Source organism: Apodemus sylvaticus, chromosome 3 (assembly GCF_947179515.1).
Source record: "Apodemus sylvaticus chromosome 3, mApoSyl1.1, whole genome shotgun sequence".
NCBI classification, from domain to species: Eukaryota; Metazoa; Chordata; class Mammalia; order Rodentia; family Muridae; genus Apodemus; species Apodemus sylvaticus.
Genome location: NC_067474.1, coordinates 110,244,074 through 110,265,021, shown reverse-complemented (window position 1 = coordinate 110,265,021; position 20,948 = coordinate 110,244,074). Strand labels below are relative to the sequence as shown.

The window sequence follows — 20,948 nt, the reverse complement described above, 5'->3', positions numbered from 1 at the left end:
AACCAGCAGGGGAAGAAAGGAGAGTACCAGAGTCTTATAAACACTGTCTTCCAAGAAGAGGATGGTGACAAGTGGCGCTGTTTATTTTTTATTGTTATCTTTATGCTAGTGGCCTCCTGACTGACAGTGATTCGGAATGCTGGCAAGAAGGACAAATGTAGCATTTACAGAGCAGCAGTCCAGCCCCTTTGTCCAGTCCATGCCTGGTGATACTCTTGCCTCTTTCCCACAAAACATTTGTGTGCAAAGCCAACCCAACCCCCAGCTTGTCTCCAGTCTATAGTAAGAGCCTAGAATAGGAACTCTGGGATTCCATAGTTAGAGTTGCAAACCTAGCTAGTATTTGCTAGCTTTGTGCTTCTTTCACTGAGATGGCTCCTTGTGTACTGATGAGAAAGAAGCTACTAACTAGCTTTTTTCACTGATGATGGCTCCTGATGTACTGTGTAGCTACATGAAGTTGTGATGATGATATATCCTCACAGGCTATTATAAAATGTGATAAATACTTGCTGTTATTGTCACTCTACTAAGAGTGTCATCTAGAACGTTCAACTCTCTGCTCTTTTCCCTGTGTCCTTGAGAAGGAAAAACATCTACCATGCTATCCACCAAACACTCAGGGCTCATCAGAAATAGTCTGAAATATGGCTCCCCTATTTCTCCCTTCACTACTTAAACAGTTCCTCAGGGCAAGCTGGAGTCTCTGGAAGGCAGATGAGCTCAGGCTAGATGCCAGGCAGACTCTCGTAGTGCTTTTATTTCTGCCCTTTCACCTGACTGTTCCTGGTGGGCTTCCAGAACCACAGTGCTAGGTAGTCCATCCCAGCTTACAGAGAATGGAATAGATGAATCATACCACAGATATTACTATTTAAGAAACTGACAAAATGTTTTCCTCAGTAGTGTGTGACTTCTGGCTTCCCACATTCTCACCATTCCAGTAAGAATGCCACGAATCTTAGCACTCTGGTTTTTAACATGCATGTGTGTATGGTGTGTGTGTGTGTGTGTGTGTGTGTGTGTGTGTCTTATATAAGTATACCCATGTGTATGAAGACTGAAGGATAACCTAAGGAATTATCTTCAGGAGCACCATATAGTTCCGTTGAGACAAGATCTCACATTGGTCTAGAGCTTACCAGCAACTTTAGGTTGAGTTGCTCAGTGAACCCAAGTGACCTCTTGTCTCTGCTTTCTCTATGCTGGGGTTATAAGTGCACTGCCCAGGCCTGGTATTTTTGCATGGGTTCTGGATACTGAACTTAGATATTCAGGCCAGGGAAGTGAACACTTTACTGACTAAGTTGTTTTCCCAGCCCTCACTGCGGTTTAATAGGCATTACCATTTTACCTGACAGTCGCTGCTTATCTGTAGCATCCCTAGAACCAGTTACCCTGTGCTTTGGAGGTATGGGGGAGGGTTTCCTCCGGTGATTTGAGTTAGTTTCAGTGAGCAATTAGCAACACTACCCAGCTCAAACAACATGGTGTGGTCTGAGGGAGGCTTTATTCTGTTTAGGTCCAGAGTCACCAGAGCCATGGGCTCCATCTGTTTTTTGCAATGGCATAGAGGACAAACTATGGGCAATCTAAATGCTTCCTGGTGTGTTCCAGGCACATGAGGAGGAGATCCCCCTCTGTGAGGGCATAGTGAAAGGTGTGGAGTTGGGTAGGGAACAGAGATGGAATGTTCTAGAGATCTGTCTCAATGAAAAAGAGTAGAGTGCAAAAATGGATGCTCTCTGTTTTTATGCTCTACCATATGATCTCTCCAGCTGGCCAGCACTCTTGCTACCAACCCAACCACAATGTGGTATTCCTGCCATGGGGCCCCCTGCCAAATCCAGTACTATGATTATACCCTTAACCTCTAAGAACTATTAGTGAAACATGTCCATTTTCTTATAAAATACCTGGTCCCAGGTATTTTTTATTATCTGTACATCCCTGCCCCCTCAGCTGACTGAACCAGAGGCATGTATACTTACTAATCTTTATTTACACATATCCCTAGGTGTTTCCTATGTTAAACAAAAGAGGACTTTGTTGTGATATATCCATTTGTAACACACTACCACAGGGATTATACTCTAGCCCTACTGGATCATCTTAAACAGTAACACAATAGCTGCCATTTTGTGCTAAGGATTCTGCAAAGTTGTTCATAAAAGTAACCTGACTAAATTCTCCACATGCTATGGGAAGAAACCACTATCCACTCATAATACGGAAAAAAAAAAAACAAAACAACAACAAAGAAAGGAGAGTAACTGTGAGATTAAGTATTTTCCCTGCATTCCCTTTGCAGGTAGCAAAGAAGCTATTGTCCTCAAGATTCAGCATCCACTCAGTGCTAGAACATTCTTATTTCTAGGTTCATGCGGATGGAGCCTTTGTTCTATCTCCCAGCTTCGACCAAACCTCCTTGGAGGATACTCCTTCCCATTGGACAAGTTAGCTGGAGAGAGCTGCCATGACTTGACAGCTCCTGAAAAGGGGCGCTGGAGCAGTGGCAAGGATTAGCTCCCTCTGACCCTGTGACTTTTTGGCCTCCGGATAACCCCTGCTGTGTGTGATCCTGCATTTTGAAGAGTTGGTAGTGATTAACTCTGAGCAAGCAGCTCTGCTTTCATAAAGTTACAAAAGAACAGCATTCCCTCCTTGTTAATTAAATCATGCACAAGGAAGATAAATGTGCAGCCCACACTTGTATCTTCTAAAATATCAAAGGCCGGATTAGTATGTCTTGTGCTCTGCCTCAGGCCTATTCTCCCCATTCCTAGAGGTAATAGGGACCTGGAGATGACAGTCTTCGGAGAACTTACCAATACTCAGTTATTTAGTCATTCACTTATTCAATTGTAATTTTGTGGTGAATCTGAACCTTATCAGCACAAAATATACCAGGGAATTCTGCATCAATTACACACTGAGCTAGAAACATCAGAAATGACAGATGGGGAAAAGGTGAATCCTTCAAGTCACATTTAAAACCACTTTTTGACAAACCCAGGACTCTCTTGGTACCTGTGCTCTGCTGGTGAATTTTCCCTGACAGTTGGTGGTTTCATTTACCAGACCCACAACACAGGGGTCCTTGACTGGAAGTACTTTCTCAGTCCTCTGCCTCTCCTAGATCCCACAAAGGTGTTATTGTTGCCTGTTTGCAGTGTTAGCAGTACCTAAGGCAGATCAAAGGGACTCAAGACCAGAGTCTAGTCCTTCTGACATGGCCTTAAAGCTGATGATTAATCCCTTTGCCTACAGGGCCTTTTCACACTAACAAGTACAAAACAGGGTGGAGGCGGGGACTATATTTCCACCCTGTCCAACAAAAGACAATAAACTGGTATTTTATGACTACCATTCACTGTATCCAACTGCAGCTGCCCATCAAATGTGTTAAAGCCCCAGCAGTTGTCCCATGTGAGCTATTTATGTCACTGGGACATTTTTATAAGTATCATTACTATTTTTGAGTATCTATGACCTGTACATCACATTCAGATAAAATGCATGTTATCCACAAACTCTCTGGTACAGGCACTCTTGCTTCTTATATAATTGATGAAGAATCTGAGGCTTAGAGAGATTGAGTGGTTCACTCAGGTCACAGGACCAAAATGATACAAGGAGATTTTACAACCTGTATCTGGAAATCAGAATGCCTACAATCTCTCTGTTCTGGAATAAGGACGCATGATATCAAGTAGCATTAAAACATAGGCTCTCTGAAACCACAATGAGAGGGCTTTTAAGTCCTTTGTTCCAGAAATTACCATTTTTTGGTGACCTTAAGGAAAGCACTAGAGTTTTCTGCCTTATTTTTCTAATTTGGAAAACCAGGATACAGCAGGAAAAGCTATAGTGCCACCCTATGAAGGGACTGTAGTTCCGAGGGAAGCTGTGAAGGAGGCAACTCACATCCCACATCTGTGGGGATGGCTTCTGTGTACAAGGTTGAACTGGAGGGGCAAGGGTATCGAGACTCAGATTTGGGAAGCTAGATAAGATGTGTTCCACTGAAGATAGTAGAGATTTACATAATGTCAGTGAGGAGACTCTGGCAGCTTAGACCCATGTCAAGAGAAAGGAGAACTGCTGCTGTCCCACACTGCTGGTTTAAGAAGGCCCAGCCTCTGTAGCTTTGTCCTCCTAGCCCAGGGCTGCTGAAAGTGAGTGGGTGAGACTTCTAAAACCAGTTAAGGATACTAAAATATATAATATGTATACATTATATATACATAGTATAATATATATACATATAACACACACACAAAATACACTTATATACACACAGAGACACACACACACAGACACTTTGGCTTCCAATTTTATGGGTTTTTAAGTGGGATTACTGAGTATGGGATTACTTTTCTTTATGTTTGTTTGTAATGTCCTATTTCAGTGTATTTGCTTTTAATCTTATTGTATTGTAACTTAGAAGCCTGTTTGTTTTCTAGAAAGAAAGAGAAAGGGGTGAATCCAGATGGCAGGAGGAGTGAGGAGCACCTAGGAGGAGCAGAGGAAGGGGAAACTGTATTTAGGATATATTATATAAGAAAAAAACTATTTTCAACAAAAAGGGAACAAAAAGATACTATATTGCTTAGAGATCAGAGAAGCTTGAAATAAGATACAGTTCCTTAAAGTCCAGCCCAAGTGTCATGTCAGGAAGGTTTCTGCCACCAAAAGTTCCCATCTGAGTCAGTCACTGTTTCCTCTCTGCTCTATAAAAACAAGACCGGCCTTGTCACAGGCTAGCCTTGTAGAGATGCTCCCTTAGAGAAGCACTCACTCAATGCTCATGCCAGGAGAAAGCAACTAGAAAACTCCATCTTCTGCAGAAAGCTGGGACCCCATGTGGAATTGGGAGCCATCTCTACACAGAGACCATGGGCCAGACTAAGTGCCTAGCACAGACCAGATGCATAGTATAGTGATCTCAAGCTTAATCTGCTTTCGAGGGCCCTGGGCGATAATAGTTTCTTATAAGCCCATCTTATTTATGGGGAAGTCTATACTATCCTTTTGTTCTAAGAATTTAGTAGCCAGGACAAAAGAAAAAGTTTCAGTGAAAATTATTCAATCAAAGCATCTGCCTGTGAAGAAAAGCTCAGTCATTTACGAGCTTTGCTCCCTTGCTGCAGAGATCCTGCCCTGTGTCCTGCTCCATTCTCCGCACATCTCCTCCTCCACTTTTTCCTTGGTTTTTACTCATCTGGGAAAAATCCAAGGAGTCGTCCATCTCAGTTTAACAGAGTAATGACTTTTAAATAAAAATATGGTAGAAATGGGTACTTATCGAAATGGAATGCTTTCAGACTCATGCATTTAAAAAAGATATAAATTTTAGGGCAGGCACTAAATTTTACTGCAATCTTGGAGAAAGCCTTTCCACTAATTCATGGAGAAAAATTAACACAGTGAAAATTGCTTATCAGTGTTCTTTTGAAGTCATGCTATGCAGCCTGATTCTATAGATCATCAGGACACTCCCTGGGAGATGGATTTATATGGATGAGGGAGAGCTCAGTGGCCAAGGAAAATAGGCACCTGTTCGCAGGGGAGACATAGCCACCCCTTGAGGAGACATCTGCACAGCTTTGCCAGCTTTGGGGCCCAGGTGCTCACCGAGCACCTTTCCATTTCTTCCCAAGTTGGCCTCTGGAGAGCAACTTGGCCAGGTCTGTCAGGCTTGGGCTAGGCAAGGAGAGACAGGAAGAATGGACGGCTGAAGGATCCAGTAGTTCAGGAAAGGGATCTGGGCTGCCTCCATTGTTTGTGGTGGCCTGGCCTTTCAGCGTGGTGCACTTACCCCCATGTGACAAGACGATGTTCCGCAGATGACAGCCAGCCTTGATGTCACTGGCTGTCCCTCACAGGTGAGCCCGTGACCTCTCACATCTGCTCCAATCACTCCTGTGAGAGAGTAAAACCAAACAAAATCTTAAGAAAAGAGTGTGTGTGTGTGTGTGTGTGTGTGTGTAAGAAGGCTAAAAACAAGCAAATATACTTTCTTTTTAAAGCAAGAGGGAACACCTAAGAAGGAGTAAAAAAATCCCATATGTGGTCTCAAGTTTTAAAAATGTAAAATAACAAACAGACAAACAACAAAATTTATTTGCCAGCCAAGGCCAAACTAGGAAGTATTTTCTGTTTTTTGCTTTACTCTGGTCCACATATGTCATCTAATCTTGTCAGAATATCAACTATGATTACATACATAAAATGCCCCCCATGAGAGATCTATGCCCATTGAATACATTCTCTATTCTTTGTATTACATGGATGATTTCATATTAACACTGTCTAGCAGATATAATTAATGCCATAAACAGACACCAAACAAAGATCTGAGACCTTCAAAGGATATGGGACAGGTCCAAGGTCAGCCTGCCAGCAAGCACTTCTGGCTAGGATTCTTTTGAACACATGGTTCCCCAGGGTCAAGGAAAGAAGAAGCAAAGGAACACTGTGATGTTTGAAGCTTTTGGACACTCATGTCTCCATTCTTAGGTCCAGGCCTTCCAAAGCTCCAGGTGTGAAAGAAAAGTCCCTGTTCTAAGAGTACCAGGCAGCAAAGAACCTCTCAGCAAAAGGACAAATGAGCTTTTTACACAGCTTCTTTGGATTTCTTGATACTTGGAAAGCAAGTGAAGTTAATAACAGAGAGCTCATTCACCTTCATTTACTCAAATAGACATCAAGAACCGTGTGTGTGTGTGTGTGTGTGTGTGTGTGTGTGTGTGTGTGGCATGCATACACACACACATACACACACATACATACACACACACACACACACACACACACACACACACACACACACACACACAGGTAACATGCTGTGCGTATGAAGTCAGAGACCAGCAAATCTGCATCACTACAACATGAAGAGGAAGGTGATAGATGAGTAGGGTAGGGCAGACACTGAGATGCAGAGAGAACAGTTTGATCTCATCTAATCATCTCCTCTGTACCAGCCTGCTCCGAATCCACAGTAAAGGATGCCCATTCATTCATAAATCAAGACATTTGTTCTTTCCTCTGCTGGGAGTGCTATTCTTCAGTGCACTCCCAGGTGACCTCTTATTTATCCTTGACATAGTATTACCTTTTCAGAACAGATTTTTCTGATTATCTAGGACATCTTCAATCTCCTGATAAATAGTCTTATGTACCTTGACTCCTGGAGGAAAAGATACTAGAAATTTCAAAATTTCACATTTCAAATTTGAATTTTCAAATTTCTCCAATAAAGGCTGTAAGAAGCTAGTACTGTCTTCTTCATGTGGCTAGTAGCCAAGTGTTTACATTATGTGCTACCTCAGGCAAGAATAGCGAGTAAGACTGCATATGAATACAACAAAACCTTAGATAAAACCTTGCACTCCCATGCTCACAGTCTGGTGAGGTAGAGAGAACCTTAAATGAAGAATTTCAACTTAGAAGGATTAGTTCACAGGTAGACACCGGGAGGCTCAAACTCTGAATTCCCCAGGACTTGCCAAGACACAGGCAGAGTAGGAGTAGCACCTCAGGCAATAAGTCTGCAGATATTGATAGCACTAGTTTCTGGACAAAGCAGGAGAGAAGGAGCTGGGTGTGGGGAGCAGTAACACCCTCTACTCTAACATCTTTCCCAAGTCTACTCCCTCAGGGCCCAGCCGCTCAGAAGCCCAGCAGCAAAGATTATGCTAGTCAGCACAGTAAATTAATTCCAGTGAGTAGGTAATCTTAGCCCTGGGTCCTGAACCTGTGAGTGTCTTGGGCGTATTTGTTTGCCGATCAAGGCTATCTTTCTACTCTATAAATAAAGGTTGTCCCTGTGGACTACAATGCACAGTCTTGGTCCAGGTTAGCCTTGCCAGGAGATGTAGGAGCTGGAAGAAAGGTAAGGCCCTTATCCAAGCCAGGGCTTACACGAAAGATGCATTTTCCAGGACTTCTGCTCTCTAGACAATGGTTCCAGCACCTTCTGGTGTCCACCACACTCAGACTACAGTAACTCATCCCTCTTTCCCTGACTGGAGGACTGGTGGCAGCTTCTTAAGTATAATATCTTGCTGACATTTCTGTGTATGATATTCCTACTCAAACACATAATACTGATGTTTTCCTGTGTGACTTTTAAGTCCAATTTTAGAACATCAGAGCTTTGGAACAGGAAGAATCTGAAAAAAAGAGCAAATTTTAGCAACTTTTACTATATAACCTTGCTATAGCTACGTTGTTTTATTTGTTTAAAAAACTTTCTAAGCTGATTCGACTATTATTATACTCATTTTACAAATAATGAAACTGAGGCTTAGGAAGGAGAACTTTCATCAGGGCATAGAGCTCTAGAAGGAGGTTTATGATTCATACTAAGATAGCCTAACTTCCAACTGTCAGCTTCTCACCATGAACACTGGGGTTTTTCTCTAAGATCAGGTAGCTAATATTTACTGTCTATACATCTCAAAATACTGGCGTCTCAAAGGTATTGATGTGAGATTCTTGACAGAAAGGAGGCTGACAACTACTGGCCCTTACTGTAACAAAACTCTCATAGAGATTGCTGTTGATAGACCTTACTCGCCACTTCCATCTGACTGTAGTCTAGGCAACCCTAACATTACAATGTCATTCAGTTCTAGGAAGTCTAAAAAATAGGGAAAGAAGAAAATCGTGAAAACATCTTTCCTTGTTTCCTCTCCATTTAGAAGTCACTATAGATTTATCTAAGTTTAGAATGGAACAGCTAGGAAGTTAAAATGAGAAAACAGTAGAATCTGAAAATAAATATCTGCTATAAAATGAGACAATAAAATTGGTTTACTGATTAATATTAAAGCAATATTCTTAAAATAGATGTCTAATATTCAGGTGACTTGTTACCATCATTGATACTCTTCACTGCCATCACTGATGACATCACCCTGTCCTGAACTACCTTTAAAGAATCAGCCATATTCTTCCATTGCAGCAAGCAAACTTATCAGACATCTAAGACAATGTGGGTACCAGGCTTAGCTCTTTAAATACTCTGTTACTCAATGTTTGCAAATTGTTCATATTTGCAAAACAAAGTCCTTAAGAAGTAAATATATCTTCTTTCCTTTAATAAATGTGGAAACAAAGGGTCAGAGTGTTCAGGTAATTGGCATTTGGAGTCATAGAGCTACAAGAACAAATTCGAAACTTGACATTGTTTTCTGGGGCTCTGAAGCCTATGATTTGTACTTATTTTTCTCAGTATGTGGTCTCCAATTAAGTGTCTTATACAAGGTGAATGATCTTGGAAATGCTATGCATCATGGAGCACAATGAGTGTCTTACTCACCAATTAGAAAAATCTAAGTTTTATTAGCCCCCAGTTCTGCTACAAATTTGAATTTGTCCCCTGTTTTTCAAAAATGAGAGAATGAATCCAAATGATGGTACTGCCTCAGCTGCTCTTAGTACACAGCACACTCAGGACTTCTAATATTTCTGCTAGGCACATAACACACTGTTCCTTTCAGAACCCTCATGCTCCAATCCTGATGCACAGATACCAGCACACTTGGTGGAACCAGCACACTCAGTGGAACCAGCACGGAGCTGCTCTTACTGATTTTTATCAGGGGAGATTTTTTTCCTACCTGGTGCCATCTTGAACTGAACACACAGGTAATGTACTCATGAGATCACATGATAGGGCCATTTTCATTTTCTGAAGGCCATGCAGAGCTTGGAGGGGCAACTTCCCCAGAGACAAGAAGCCCAAATACAATCAGAAAATAGTAAGAGATGGTAGGAGTAGGGCAGGCTTTCTCCTTTCTGAATAAACATTTCATAATCTGAGAGAAACCACAAGTTATGCAAGTACATCAGGAAACAACTCATTAGATGAGATTTTGACAAGCAAAACCTTCAGCAATGCTGGGTGGGGTCTTGTATATGATGGACAACTTTCAGTTTATCTTGACTTCCTCAGAAGATGGATGAGCAGCTGAAGAAATAAGTACCAACATAAAGTTCTCACATTTTCAACTGTGTGTCCTCTGAACCTTGCACAATGCCTAATGTATGGCAATTGCTCAATCGAAGTTTTTGATGACTGCAAAACAAATACCAAGAAAAATAAGCTTACTCCTGTTTCTGATTCAAGGAACAAATTCAGGGACTTCCATTTACTGAGTCTTTATCCTCAAAATTCAGATATGATTCATGCAAAGCAACATGTTTAAAAACAAAACTTAAAAGAAAAAGTTAGAACAATGGGCAATTTTCTTCTTTACCACTCTGCTGCCCACCTCCCCCTTGCCCCACATCCATCTTCTATATGGGCATTCATTAAGCACCTACTATACTTACAAACAGAAAAAAGCAACTGCAAATGCTATGATTTAAGAGTCCATTATGCTGTAATTTATCAAACCACAACTGCTTTGAAATTTTTATAGGGTTATATGGAAGAAAAACAACCCAAGTTCTAGCATTTGTGTTATAATTATGGCTCACTTCATAGCTATATAACAGTACATTTGAGTTTGCAAGCATCCGCCAACACTACACCCTTTATTCCAGTTCAAGTTGAAAGAACTGAATTTCAGAGATGTGAAAGTCATCACATGCTGCTCAGAGGCGGAGCTTTGACTCAAATGGTCATTCACTGAGTCTGAGTATTAAGTGTTGGGACCCTAAGAGAGGATTATTCTCTTGATATAATAATCTGAGACTCTTCACAAAAGAATAAAAATAGGATGGATTTTGAACATGGCATAAGATTTTATCAACTCTTGAATAGGTCATTAGAAGGAATGAGCTGACAAATAAATTGAAAACCTCTTCCACTAAGCTGACAAGTAGGTTGGCATTCATGGAAGGACAACTCCACATGGAGTTCTGGAGCCTTACGTGTGGAAAATCTGGGGCAACTGCAAGGTCCTCAAAGGGAAAGAGTCATATAAAGCCATTTTCTCTGCAGAAGACATAACTCATACAATTCTTTCATTTTGAATAATATGTATACTACACAGAACCTAATATATGTCAACCTGTGTGGTTGACATAATGGAGACTTAAAAGATTCATTCTTCCTGTGATGTTGGTTAAGTTTCATGTAATTCATCTATGCCCCAGATTTTACATATAAACAGTTAGAAATCACCCTCCTCATAAGATTGCTATACACGTTAATGTTAATATATTTAAAGTGTTTAGATGAGTCCTGTCTAGCAGCACAGTCTTTAAACATGAATATGTTCTGTGTTGGAACTGTCCAGTTCAGAAGTTGCATATTACTACTGAGCATCTGAAATATAGCTAGAAAAATTTAGAAACTAAGCTCCCTGCTCCTCCCTGTTGCAGAGACAGCCACATCTCCTTGTATAGTACCAGCCTCATCCTGTAGACAAAATGGTGAAGATCAGTGTGAACAGATTTGGCCATATTGGGCACCTGGTTACCAGGACTGCTTTCTGCTCTCTGTCTGGCAAAATGAAGATTGTTGCCATCAATGACCCCTTCATTGACCTCAACTACATGGTCTATATGTTCCAGTATGACTCCACCCATGGCAAATTAAAGGACACAGTCTAGGTTGAGAATGGGAAGCTTGTCATCAACAGGAAGCCCATCACCATCTTCCAGGAACGAGATCCTGCTAACATTAAATGGGGTGATGGTGGTGCTGAGTATGTCGTGGAGTCTACTGGAGTCTTCACCACCATGGAGAAGGCCAGGGCCACTTGAAAGGTGGGGCCAAAAGGGTCAACATCTCTGCCCCTTCTGCCGATGCCCCCCTGGCCAAGGTCATCCATGACAACTTTGACATTGTGGAAGGGCTCATGACCACCGTCCATGCCATCACTGCCACTCATAAGACTGTGGATGGACCCTTTGGGAAGCTGTGGTGTGATGGCTGTGGGGCTGCCCAGAACATCATCCCTTCATCCATCCACTGGTGCTGCCAAGGCTATGGGTAAGGTCATCCCAGAGCTGAATGGGAAGTTCACTGTCATGGCCTTCCATGTTCCTACCCCCAATGTATCCCTTGTGGACCTGGAGAAACCTGACAAGTGTGATGACATCAAGAAGGTGGTGAAGCAGGCATCTAAGGACCCATTAAAGGACATCCTGGGCTACACTGAGGAACAGGTTGTCTCCTGCGTCTTCAGCAGTAACTCCCACTCTTCCACCTTTGATGCTGGGGTTGGCATTGCTCTCAATGACAACTTTGTAAAGATCATTTCCTGGTATGACAATGAATATGGCTACAGCAACAGGGTGGTGGACCTCATGGATGGTCAAGAAGCACCTTAAGAAATGCTCAACATCGTTAGTCATTAGGGAAATGCATATCAAAACAACCCTGAGATTTCACCTTATACCAGTCAGAATGGCTAAGGTTAAAAACTCAGGAGACAGCAGGTGTTGGCAAGGATGTGGAGAAAGAGGAACACTCCTCCACTGCTGGTGGGATTGTAAGATGGTACAACCACTCTGAAAATCAGTCTGGCGGTTCCTAAGAAAACTGGGCATGACACTTCCGGAGGACCCTGCTATACCTCTCCTGGGCATATACCCGGAGGATTCCCCAGCATGCAATAAGGACACATGCTCCACTATGTTCGTAGCAGCCTTATTTATAATAGCCAGAAGTTGGAAAGAACCCAGATATCCCTCAATGTGGTATATATACACAATGGAGTTCTATTCAGCAATTAAAAACAATGAATTCATGATTTTTTTAGGCAAATGGATGGAACTGGAAAATATTATCCTAAGCGAGGTAACACAATCACAAAAGAATACACATGGAATGCAATCATTGATAAGTGGATATTAATTAGCCCTGAAGCTCTGAATACTGAAGATACAATTAGCATATCAAATGATTCCTATGAAGAATGAAGAAGAGGGCCCTAATCCTGGAAAGACTTGATCCAGCATGGTAGGGGAGTATCAGGACAGAGAAAAGGGAGGGGGAAAGATAGGAGAATGGATGGAGAGAAGAGGACTTATGGGACATATGGGGAGGGGAGAACTGGGAAAGGGGAAGGCTTTTATAATGTAAATAAAGAATATAGAAAATAAATTTAAAAAGTTAAAAAAAAGAAATAAAAAGATTGCTAGAAATCACACTTGATTTTTAGAAGATTTTTCAAATAGAAACTGCATGGCAGTATCGTGAGGTGATTATTGCCACACAGGTCTACAAACAGTTGAAATAGGAAAGTTTTCTTTTAACATTTATTTTATTTTTATTTAGGGGAGAGGAAAAGGAGAGAGAGAGCAAGAGAGAGAGAGAGAGAGAGAGAGAGAGAGAGAGAGAGAGAGAGAGAATGGGAGAGACAGTATGGGCGAGAGAGAGAGATCCTATAAGCATGCAGGTGTATGTGTAGACCAAATCAGAGGCAGTGTTACAGGGATGTGTGACCAGACTGATGTGGGTGCTACAACATAAACTCCTGCAATCTACAAAAGCTGCATGTGCTCTTAACTGTTGAGCCATCTTCCCATGGTCCCATAACCCCTAAAGAAATAGAAGACTGTCATTGACAGTCTCCCAAGCAAAAAAAAAAAAAAAAAAAAAAAAAAAAAAAAAAAAGCACAGGACCAGATGGTTTTAGTATAGAATTCGATCAGACCTTGAAAGAAGACCTAACACCAATATTCTTCAAACTATTCCACAATATAGAAACAGAAGGAAAATTATCCAACTAATTATGGCTTCTATGAAGCCACAATTTCGCTGATACCAAAACCACACAAAAATCCAACAAAGAAAGAGAATTTTAGACCAGTGTCCCTTATGAATATCAATGCAAAAATACTCAATAAAATTCTTGCCAACCGAATCCAAGAACACATAAAAACAATGATTCACCATGAACAAGTAGGCTTCATCCCAGAGATGCAGGGATGGTTCAATATACAGAAATTCATCCATGTAATCCACTACATAAACAAACTCAAAGAAAAAACCCCACATGGTCATTTCATTAGATGCTGAAAAAGCATTTGACAAAATTCAGCATCCTTTCATGTTAAAGGTCTTAGAAAAAACAGGAAATCAAGGCCAATACCTAAACATAGTAAAAGCAATATACATCAAACCAGTAGCCAACATCAGACTAAATGGAGAGAAACTTGAAACAATCCTACTAAAATCAGGGACTAGACAAAGCTGCCCCCTCTCTATATATCTTTTCAATATAGTACTTGAAGTTCTAGCTAGAGCAATTAGACAACAAAAGGATGTCAAAAGGATACAAATTGCAAAGGAAGAAATCAAATTATCACTATTTGCAGATGATATGATAGTATACTTAAGTGACCCAAAAATCTCCACCAGAGAACTCCTACAGCTGATAAACAACCTCAGTAAAGTGGCTAGATATAAAATTAACTCAAGCAAATCAGTATTTGCAAAGAGTATTCTTCCTATACTCAAAGAATAAACAGGCTGAGAAAAAAATTAGGGAAATGACACCCTTCACAATAGTCACAAATAATATAAAGTATCTTGGTGTGACTCTAACCAAACAAGTGAAAGAGCTGTATGACAGAAACTTCAAGTCTTTGAAGAAATAAATTGAAGAAGACCTTAGAAGATGGAAAATCTTTCATGCTCTTGGATTGGCAGTATTAATATAGTAAAAATGGCCATATTGCCATAAACAGTGTACAGAATCAATATAATCCCCACCAAAATCCCAACTCAATTCTTCATAGAGTTAGAAAGAGCAATTCTCAAATTCATCTGGAATAACAAAAAACCCAGGATAGCTAAAACAACTCTCAACAGTAAAAAAACTTCTGGGGGAATCACTATCTCCGACCTTAAACAGTACTGCAGAGCAATAGTGTTAAAAACTGCATGGTATTGGTACAGTGCCAGGCAGGTACATCAATGAAATAGAATTGAAGACCCAGAAATGAACCCACACACCTATGGTCAGTTGATCTTCGACAAAGGAGCTACAACCATGCAGTGAAAAAAAAGATAGCCTTTTCAACAAATGGTGCTGGTTCAACTGGAGGTTAGCATGCAGAAGAATGCAAAATGATCCATTCTTATCTTCTTGTACTAATCTCAAGTCCAAGTGAATCAAGGACCTCCACATAAAACAAGACATACTGAAACTAATAGAAAAGAAACTGGGGAAGAGGCTTGAACACATGGGCACAGGGGAAAAGTTCCTGAACAGAACACCAATAGCTTATGCTCTAAGATAAAGAATGGACAAATGGGACTTCATAAAATTACAAAGTTTCTGTAAGGCAAAGGATACAGTCAAAAGGACAAAATGGCAACCAACAAATTCGGAAAAGATCTTTACCAACCCTACCTCTGACAGAGGGCTAATATCCAAGATATACAAAGAACTCAAGTAGGTAGACACCAGAGAGCCAAATATTCCCCTTAAAAAAATGGGGTACAGAGCTAAACAAAGAATTTTCACCTGAGGAATATGGAATGGCTGAGAAGCACCTAAAGAAATGTTCAACATCCTTAGTCTTCAGGGAAATGCAAATCAAAACAACCCTGCGATTTCTCCTCACACCAGTCAGAATGGCTAAGATCAAAAACTCAGGAGAAAACAGGTCCTGGCGAGGATGAGGAGAAAGAGGAGCACTCTTCTCCACTGCTGGTGGGGTTGCAAGCTGGTACAACCACTCTTGAAATCAGTCTGGCGGTTCCTCAGAAAACTGGGCATGATACTATGGAAGGACCCCATTATACCACTCCTGGGCATATACCCAGTGGATTCCCCAGCATGTAATAAGGACACATGCTCCATTATGCTCATAGAAGCCTTATTTATAATAGCCAGAAGCTGGAAAAAACCCAGATGTCCCTCAATGGAGGAATGGATACAGAAAATGTGGTATATTTACACTATGGAATATTATTACTCAGGTATTAAAAATAATGAATTCATAAAATTCTTAGGGAAGTGGCTGGAATTAGAGAATGTCATCCTGAGTGAGGTGACCCAATCACAAAAGAACACACATGGTATTCACTCACTGATAAATGGATATTAGCCCAGAAGCTTGAAATACCCAAGAAACAATTCACATATCAAATGATGCCCAAGAATAAGGATGGAGAGGCTGCTGGTCCTGGAAAGGCTCAGTGCAGCAGTGTAGGGGAATACCAGGATAGGGAAGTGGAAAGGGGTTGATTGGGGAACAAACAGGGCTTATGGGACTTTCAGGGAGGGGGACTTCAGGAAAGGGGAAATCATTTGCATTGTAAATAAAGAACATATCGAATAAAAAATAAAATAAATAATAAAAAAATGAAGCCACAATTTCGCTGATACCAAAACCACACAAAGATCCAACAAAGAAAGAACTTTAGACCAATTTCCCTTATGAATATCGATGCAAAAATACTCAACAAAATTCTTGCCAACTGAATCCAAGAAAGAAATTTTTCTAAGGTCATCACTATTATAACAGGGGTGGCATATCCAGGTTTATCTGGCTCTCACATAGTCCTACCCTATACGAATTTACAGAGCTTACAAAATTCAACAACAAAAAACCTCTTTCCTTGTAGTAACTCACAATAGTCCCAAATGGCACAGTTGAATAAAGTGTCTTTCAGAATTTGCTCTCAGTAGGCCACTAGAAAAAGCCTGCAGGGTTAACATGGGGCCCAGCAGATGCTGAGAGGAAGCACAACTAAAAGAGCATTTAAAGTCACAGTGTTCCTAAAGCATTTTCTTAGCTTTGAAAGAACTGTGCTCTACAGTTCACCCAAAACAAATCATAAACTACATTTACCTTAAAAGGAGTCCTATGTTCAAGCACATAAAAGGTATGCAAAATGGATTCAGGAGGTTTAAGCATGTTTGTGTGCATATGTATATATTATATATATTATGTAATATATTACATAATATATAAGGAAAATAGTAATTAAACAAGGGGAAGAGTTGGAGGGGAGGAGGGAGGAAAGGGAGTGATATAGAAATAATACTCATGTACTACAAAGTCCTCATAAAGTAAAGTTCCATTTTTAAAATGTGCTGGGATTTAAGCCTAGGGAGATGTCACACACCTTGATACCACCATCACCCCAGCCCTCCTCTCACACCATCTCCAGGGCCAGAAGCTAGTTAGTCTTGTGGGTGGGCATTTAGTAGATATCTGAATGATTAAGAAGGGTGCTCTGGGATTAGATGGCTTGGCTTCAAGTCTGGCAAGTGAGTGAAATCTCGTAACTTTCTTATGCCTTGGCTTCCTGCATATTAGATTAGACAGATAATAGTCAGCAGCCTGTGGGCTTCTAAGAAGATTCCACGAGTGGAAGAATGTGTGGACAGTTTCCTCCACACACTGATCCTTCTTCCCACTCCCACAGTAGCTCTGTATTTCTAGTGTTAGACACATGGCTTAGCAGGGCAGCTCACACACTTGCTTTGGCTTGGTATATGCATTGCCAAGTTTACTCTGTCTTAAGGAAATGGACAAGAACATCTGCTTCCCGTCCTTCATATACAGTTCATGACAGAGTAATGCAGTGGGGGATAAGGAAGATGTGCCACAATTCAGCTACTATTGTAAACATTAGTAAGAGTAATTAAAAAATGTGTTCATATCTGCAAAGCCACAATTACATAAAGTATCACTCAAACTAAAATTCAATTTGCTATCAATTTCTGTTAATTGATTACTTTTGTCTTAATGACAGACTCTTCCATAATTTCAACTAATAGGAAACCAATACAAAGATCTAATAGGTCTAATGGAGATTGAGGAAACAGAAAACAAAGAACAGACCCTCAGATAACTACATCTTACTCCTTTGCTCCTTACATCTACCAAGAGAGTTCCAATCTCAAAGGCTGGCTAGTATGTAATACCTGGGAAATGTGAAACTTAAATAATCTGAGGAAAATCCACAGTTAAGAAAAAACAGAAGTTTCATTTCTTCCTAACCTCAACAGGACATTGAGATGACAGGGACCCCATTATTCATACATTCATAAAAGACTTGCAGGAGTCATGCACAGTGCAGTGTCAGGTTGAAATCCAATTCTACCTCAGTTAACTCTCAAAAATTATTTTTCTTGAATTAAAAAAATATGAGAATTGGCATAAGTATCACAAATGTTTACAATGGAATATGCCTATAAATAGATTCAACACTGAAACTCTAAATCACACAGTTGTCTTGAAAATACAACTACATATTGATCCCTATAATATGCCAGATATCCAATATCAAGTGGTAGAAAGCTAGAGATAGAAGTTGTTTCCTTTATTCTATAAAGTTACTGTTTACATCTTGGGTGGGGTGGGGGGAGGCAGATACACCAGGAGACACTGACAAGCAGGCAATGAGCTAAGTCTCAGAGGAGGGTGGGACCTTCAAACTTGACCTTTCTGGGAGAGCCAGGGGGCCTCCAAAGTCAAATGACATTACGAAGAATTATGCCTGTTAACTGGGGAGATTTTGAGGAAGAAACAGATATTCTGTGCAGACTTTTAGACAAGAGATACTAAGCCAAGGCACAAGTGAGGAAAAACAGCAGCTTAAGGAGCCTCCTGGGATACTCTCTGAAGCAGAGCGACCTGTATCTGCAGAACTTGGTTGTTCGTGGTCTGACAGCACTCACATCGAACCCTGATTCCCAGCTTTACTCTCTGTTTGCTGGGTTACCTCCTATACAGAGTCACTTCTTGAGCCATAGGTTTCTCATCTATAGGATACAAATACTGCCTTCTACTTTATTAGGTCATCATCCCCGATCTTTTTGGTGTGGTATAGGAAATGCTGTCTCACTATATGCTGCACTGAAGTCCTGAATATTTTGTGCTGAAGGTACAGGGGAAAACCCACAGGAGCAAGAAACAGTCCTACTTGCATCTCCCCTGAAGCAGGTCAAAAAGCTGTGGGTGTTCTGACCCTGACATTGAAGCAGGTTGTAAGACCTTCATGTGCTAAGTTCCCTTCAAGAGGTCTGCTACATCCTTGTCTAGGGAGAAAGACTCACTGGGAACTCTCTGAACAGAGCTCACGGAGTTGCCTTTAGTTTAGAACTGCTGGGCTACACAAACTTCCTGCATGCTCAAACTTCCCAGAATTCTCTGTACAACCTTGCCTAAAGCACTCAAGAAACTGTTTCTTTGGGTCTTCGTGGCCTTAGGGGACGCTCACATCACACACAACTTAATACCTGCATTTCTTGTTATCTGCTGTGTGCTACAGGGGCATCTGACAGAAGCCCAAGATAGTAGTGAGGAAAAGATAGTTCCTTCTTTCCACACTTGACCTGCTTCAGTCCTGAGGCAAACTCAGTCTATCGCCATGTGTGAGGCACATGACTCTGGACCTGTGACATAGGAACTATTAATACTTTCTTCTGGGGAAAGCAGACATTGGTTTTCATTAGCAAATTTCTCTTGTTGGTGGACAAATGGTTTCATTTATAGGATTATCTGAAAATTGTCTTCCTGGAGGTAGAATAAGGAACCAGCAGTCCTGAGGAGGCTCCCCAAGATACTTCAGGGGACCCCAAGTAGACATGGGGAGGCTTAGCTACTAAGGGAAGAGGGCTGATATGTCAAAGAAAAAAACCGTAATTTGCAGGCTAGCTCTCCTCTCTCTGACTTCTGACTGTTCCTCTTCCCTTGGTATGGATTTCAGTCCTTTGGAAGCTTCTAGAGGTTTTGTGGGGTTAGTTGAACATTGACAGACCAAAGCTTGGAATTCGGTCTAAGAGCCAAAACCAGGCCAGGTTTCCATAATGCCTGGAGTTCCCCTGGAGAGTGTCAAGGGTTCCACTACACCTAGACTGATTAATCACGCCTGGCCTCCAGCTTCAGACAACAAAGGGACTGAAAAGAAAAACAGATCCTGAAGCTGGATTTTGATTCTAGCCCTGCTTCCCAGTTCCCAGGAGACCGGGGGTGGGAGTGAAAGGTGACCCTTACCCATAAGAGTCGGGCTGCGAAGGAAAGTGGCATGTGGATGGCTGAGCTGGCTCTGCTTGGATAAAGACCCAGAGTTGTAGCAAAATGAAGGCCATGTGGCTGAATGAGGTTCAAAAAGAATAAAGGCTTAGGTAAATAAACAGTGCTGAAAAGGGGAGGGAAAGGAGCATTACTAAAAGTCTCCAAGGGAAAGCACTGGCAAGTCTCAGGAACAGCAAGGAAAGGCAGACCCCGAGGTCCCGCCCTCCCAGATCCTCCACCCCCTGTACTTGCTCCAGATGCTCACACTCTCCTTGCTGTGTCCCCTTCCTGGCTCCACAGGCAATGGGGACCAGACAAAGGGGTAACTGGGTCTGAGGGGGAGACTTCTGCATAGTACTGTCAAGTCTCATTTTAGGCATAAGTGGTGTTCCTGTGCCTGGTCTTATCTGTAAAATGGAGGTGATGATTTAAATGTGACAAATAAAAGTGGAGGCGAGAAGGCATATCCTGACAGAAGGGCACTGCTTCGTGTTGGGCCCTAGGCCCTGATGCGTATCTCTCCTTATTTGTCCATAGTTTCAACTCCAAACCCATTTCCTGAGCACAGCGGCAGGGAAACGATGCTTTCCGAAGTGTAGGTGCTATCTTCTATGAGTTCCCACCACCTAGTCTCAGATGCTCAGCCCTCTGCAGAGCTAGACTGAGCGCCTTCAAGAGACTCTCAAACCAGGCTTCTTATAGGTGCAGCTGACTCGTATGCCACACACTTGCCATCAATGTTTCTGAGCACCTCTTCCCTTAGACTGGAGGATAAGAGCTATCCTCTACTCATTTAGTGTTGCAGAAAAAAGAAAGCCTCGGGTTCCTTGCTGCAGCCTTCACCACTACCACTATCCTCCTCATCTGCACCACCACCACTACTATCAGCACCACCACTACCAAGACTCCCATCATTACGATCACTACATCTCTACCGCCACAGCTGGCACCTGTATGCTATTCGCCTGTGTCAGCTACAGATCCAAGGACTTTAT

The 20,948-nt window shown here is 41.5% G+C and overlaps 1 protein-coding gene across 8 annotated transcripts in view; it reads right to left on the bottom strand.

Annotated features, from left to right (window-relative positions):
• Positions 1 to 20,948, bottom strand: part of Fggy (FGGY carbohydrate kinase domain containing) — a 398,632-nt gene that overhangs the window by 166,168 nt on the left and 211,516 nt on the right. For all 8 annotated transcript variants that reach the window (XM_052176778.1, XM_052176777.1, XM_052176775.1 and 5 more), the window contains one exon: positions 5,822 to 5,925. In XM_052176778.1, the coding sequence (XP_052032738.1) occupies positions 5,822 to 5,925 (104 nt within the window). The remainder of the gene's footprint in view (positions 1 to 5,821; positions 5,926 to 20,948) is intronic.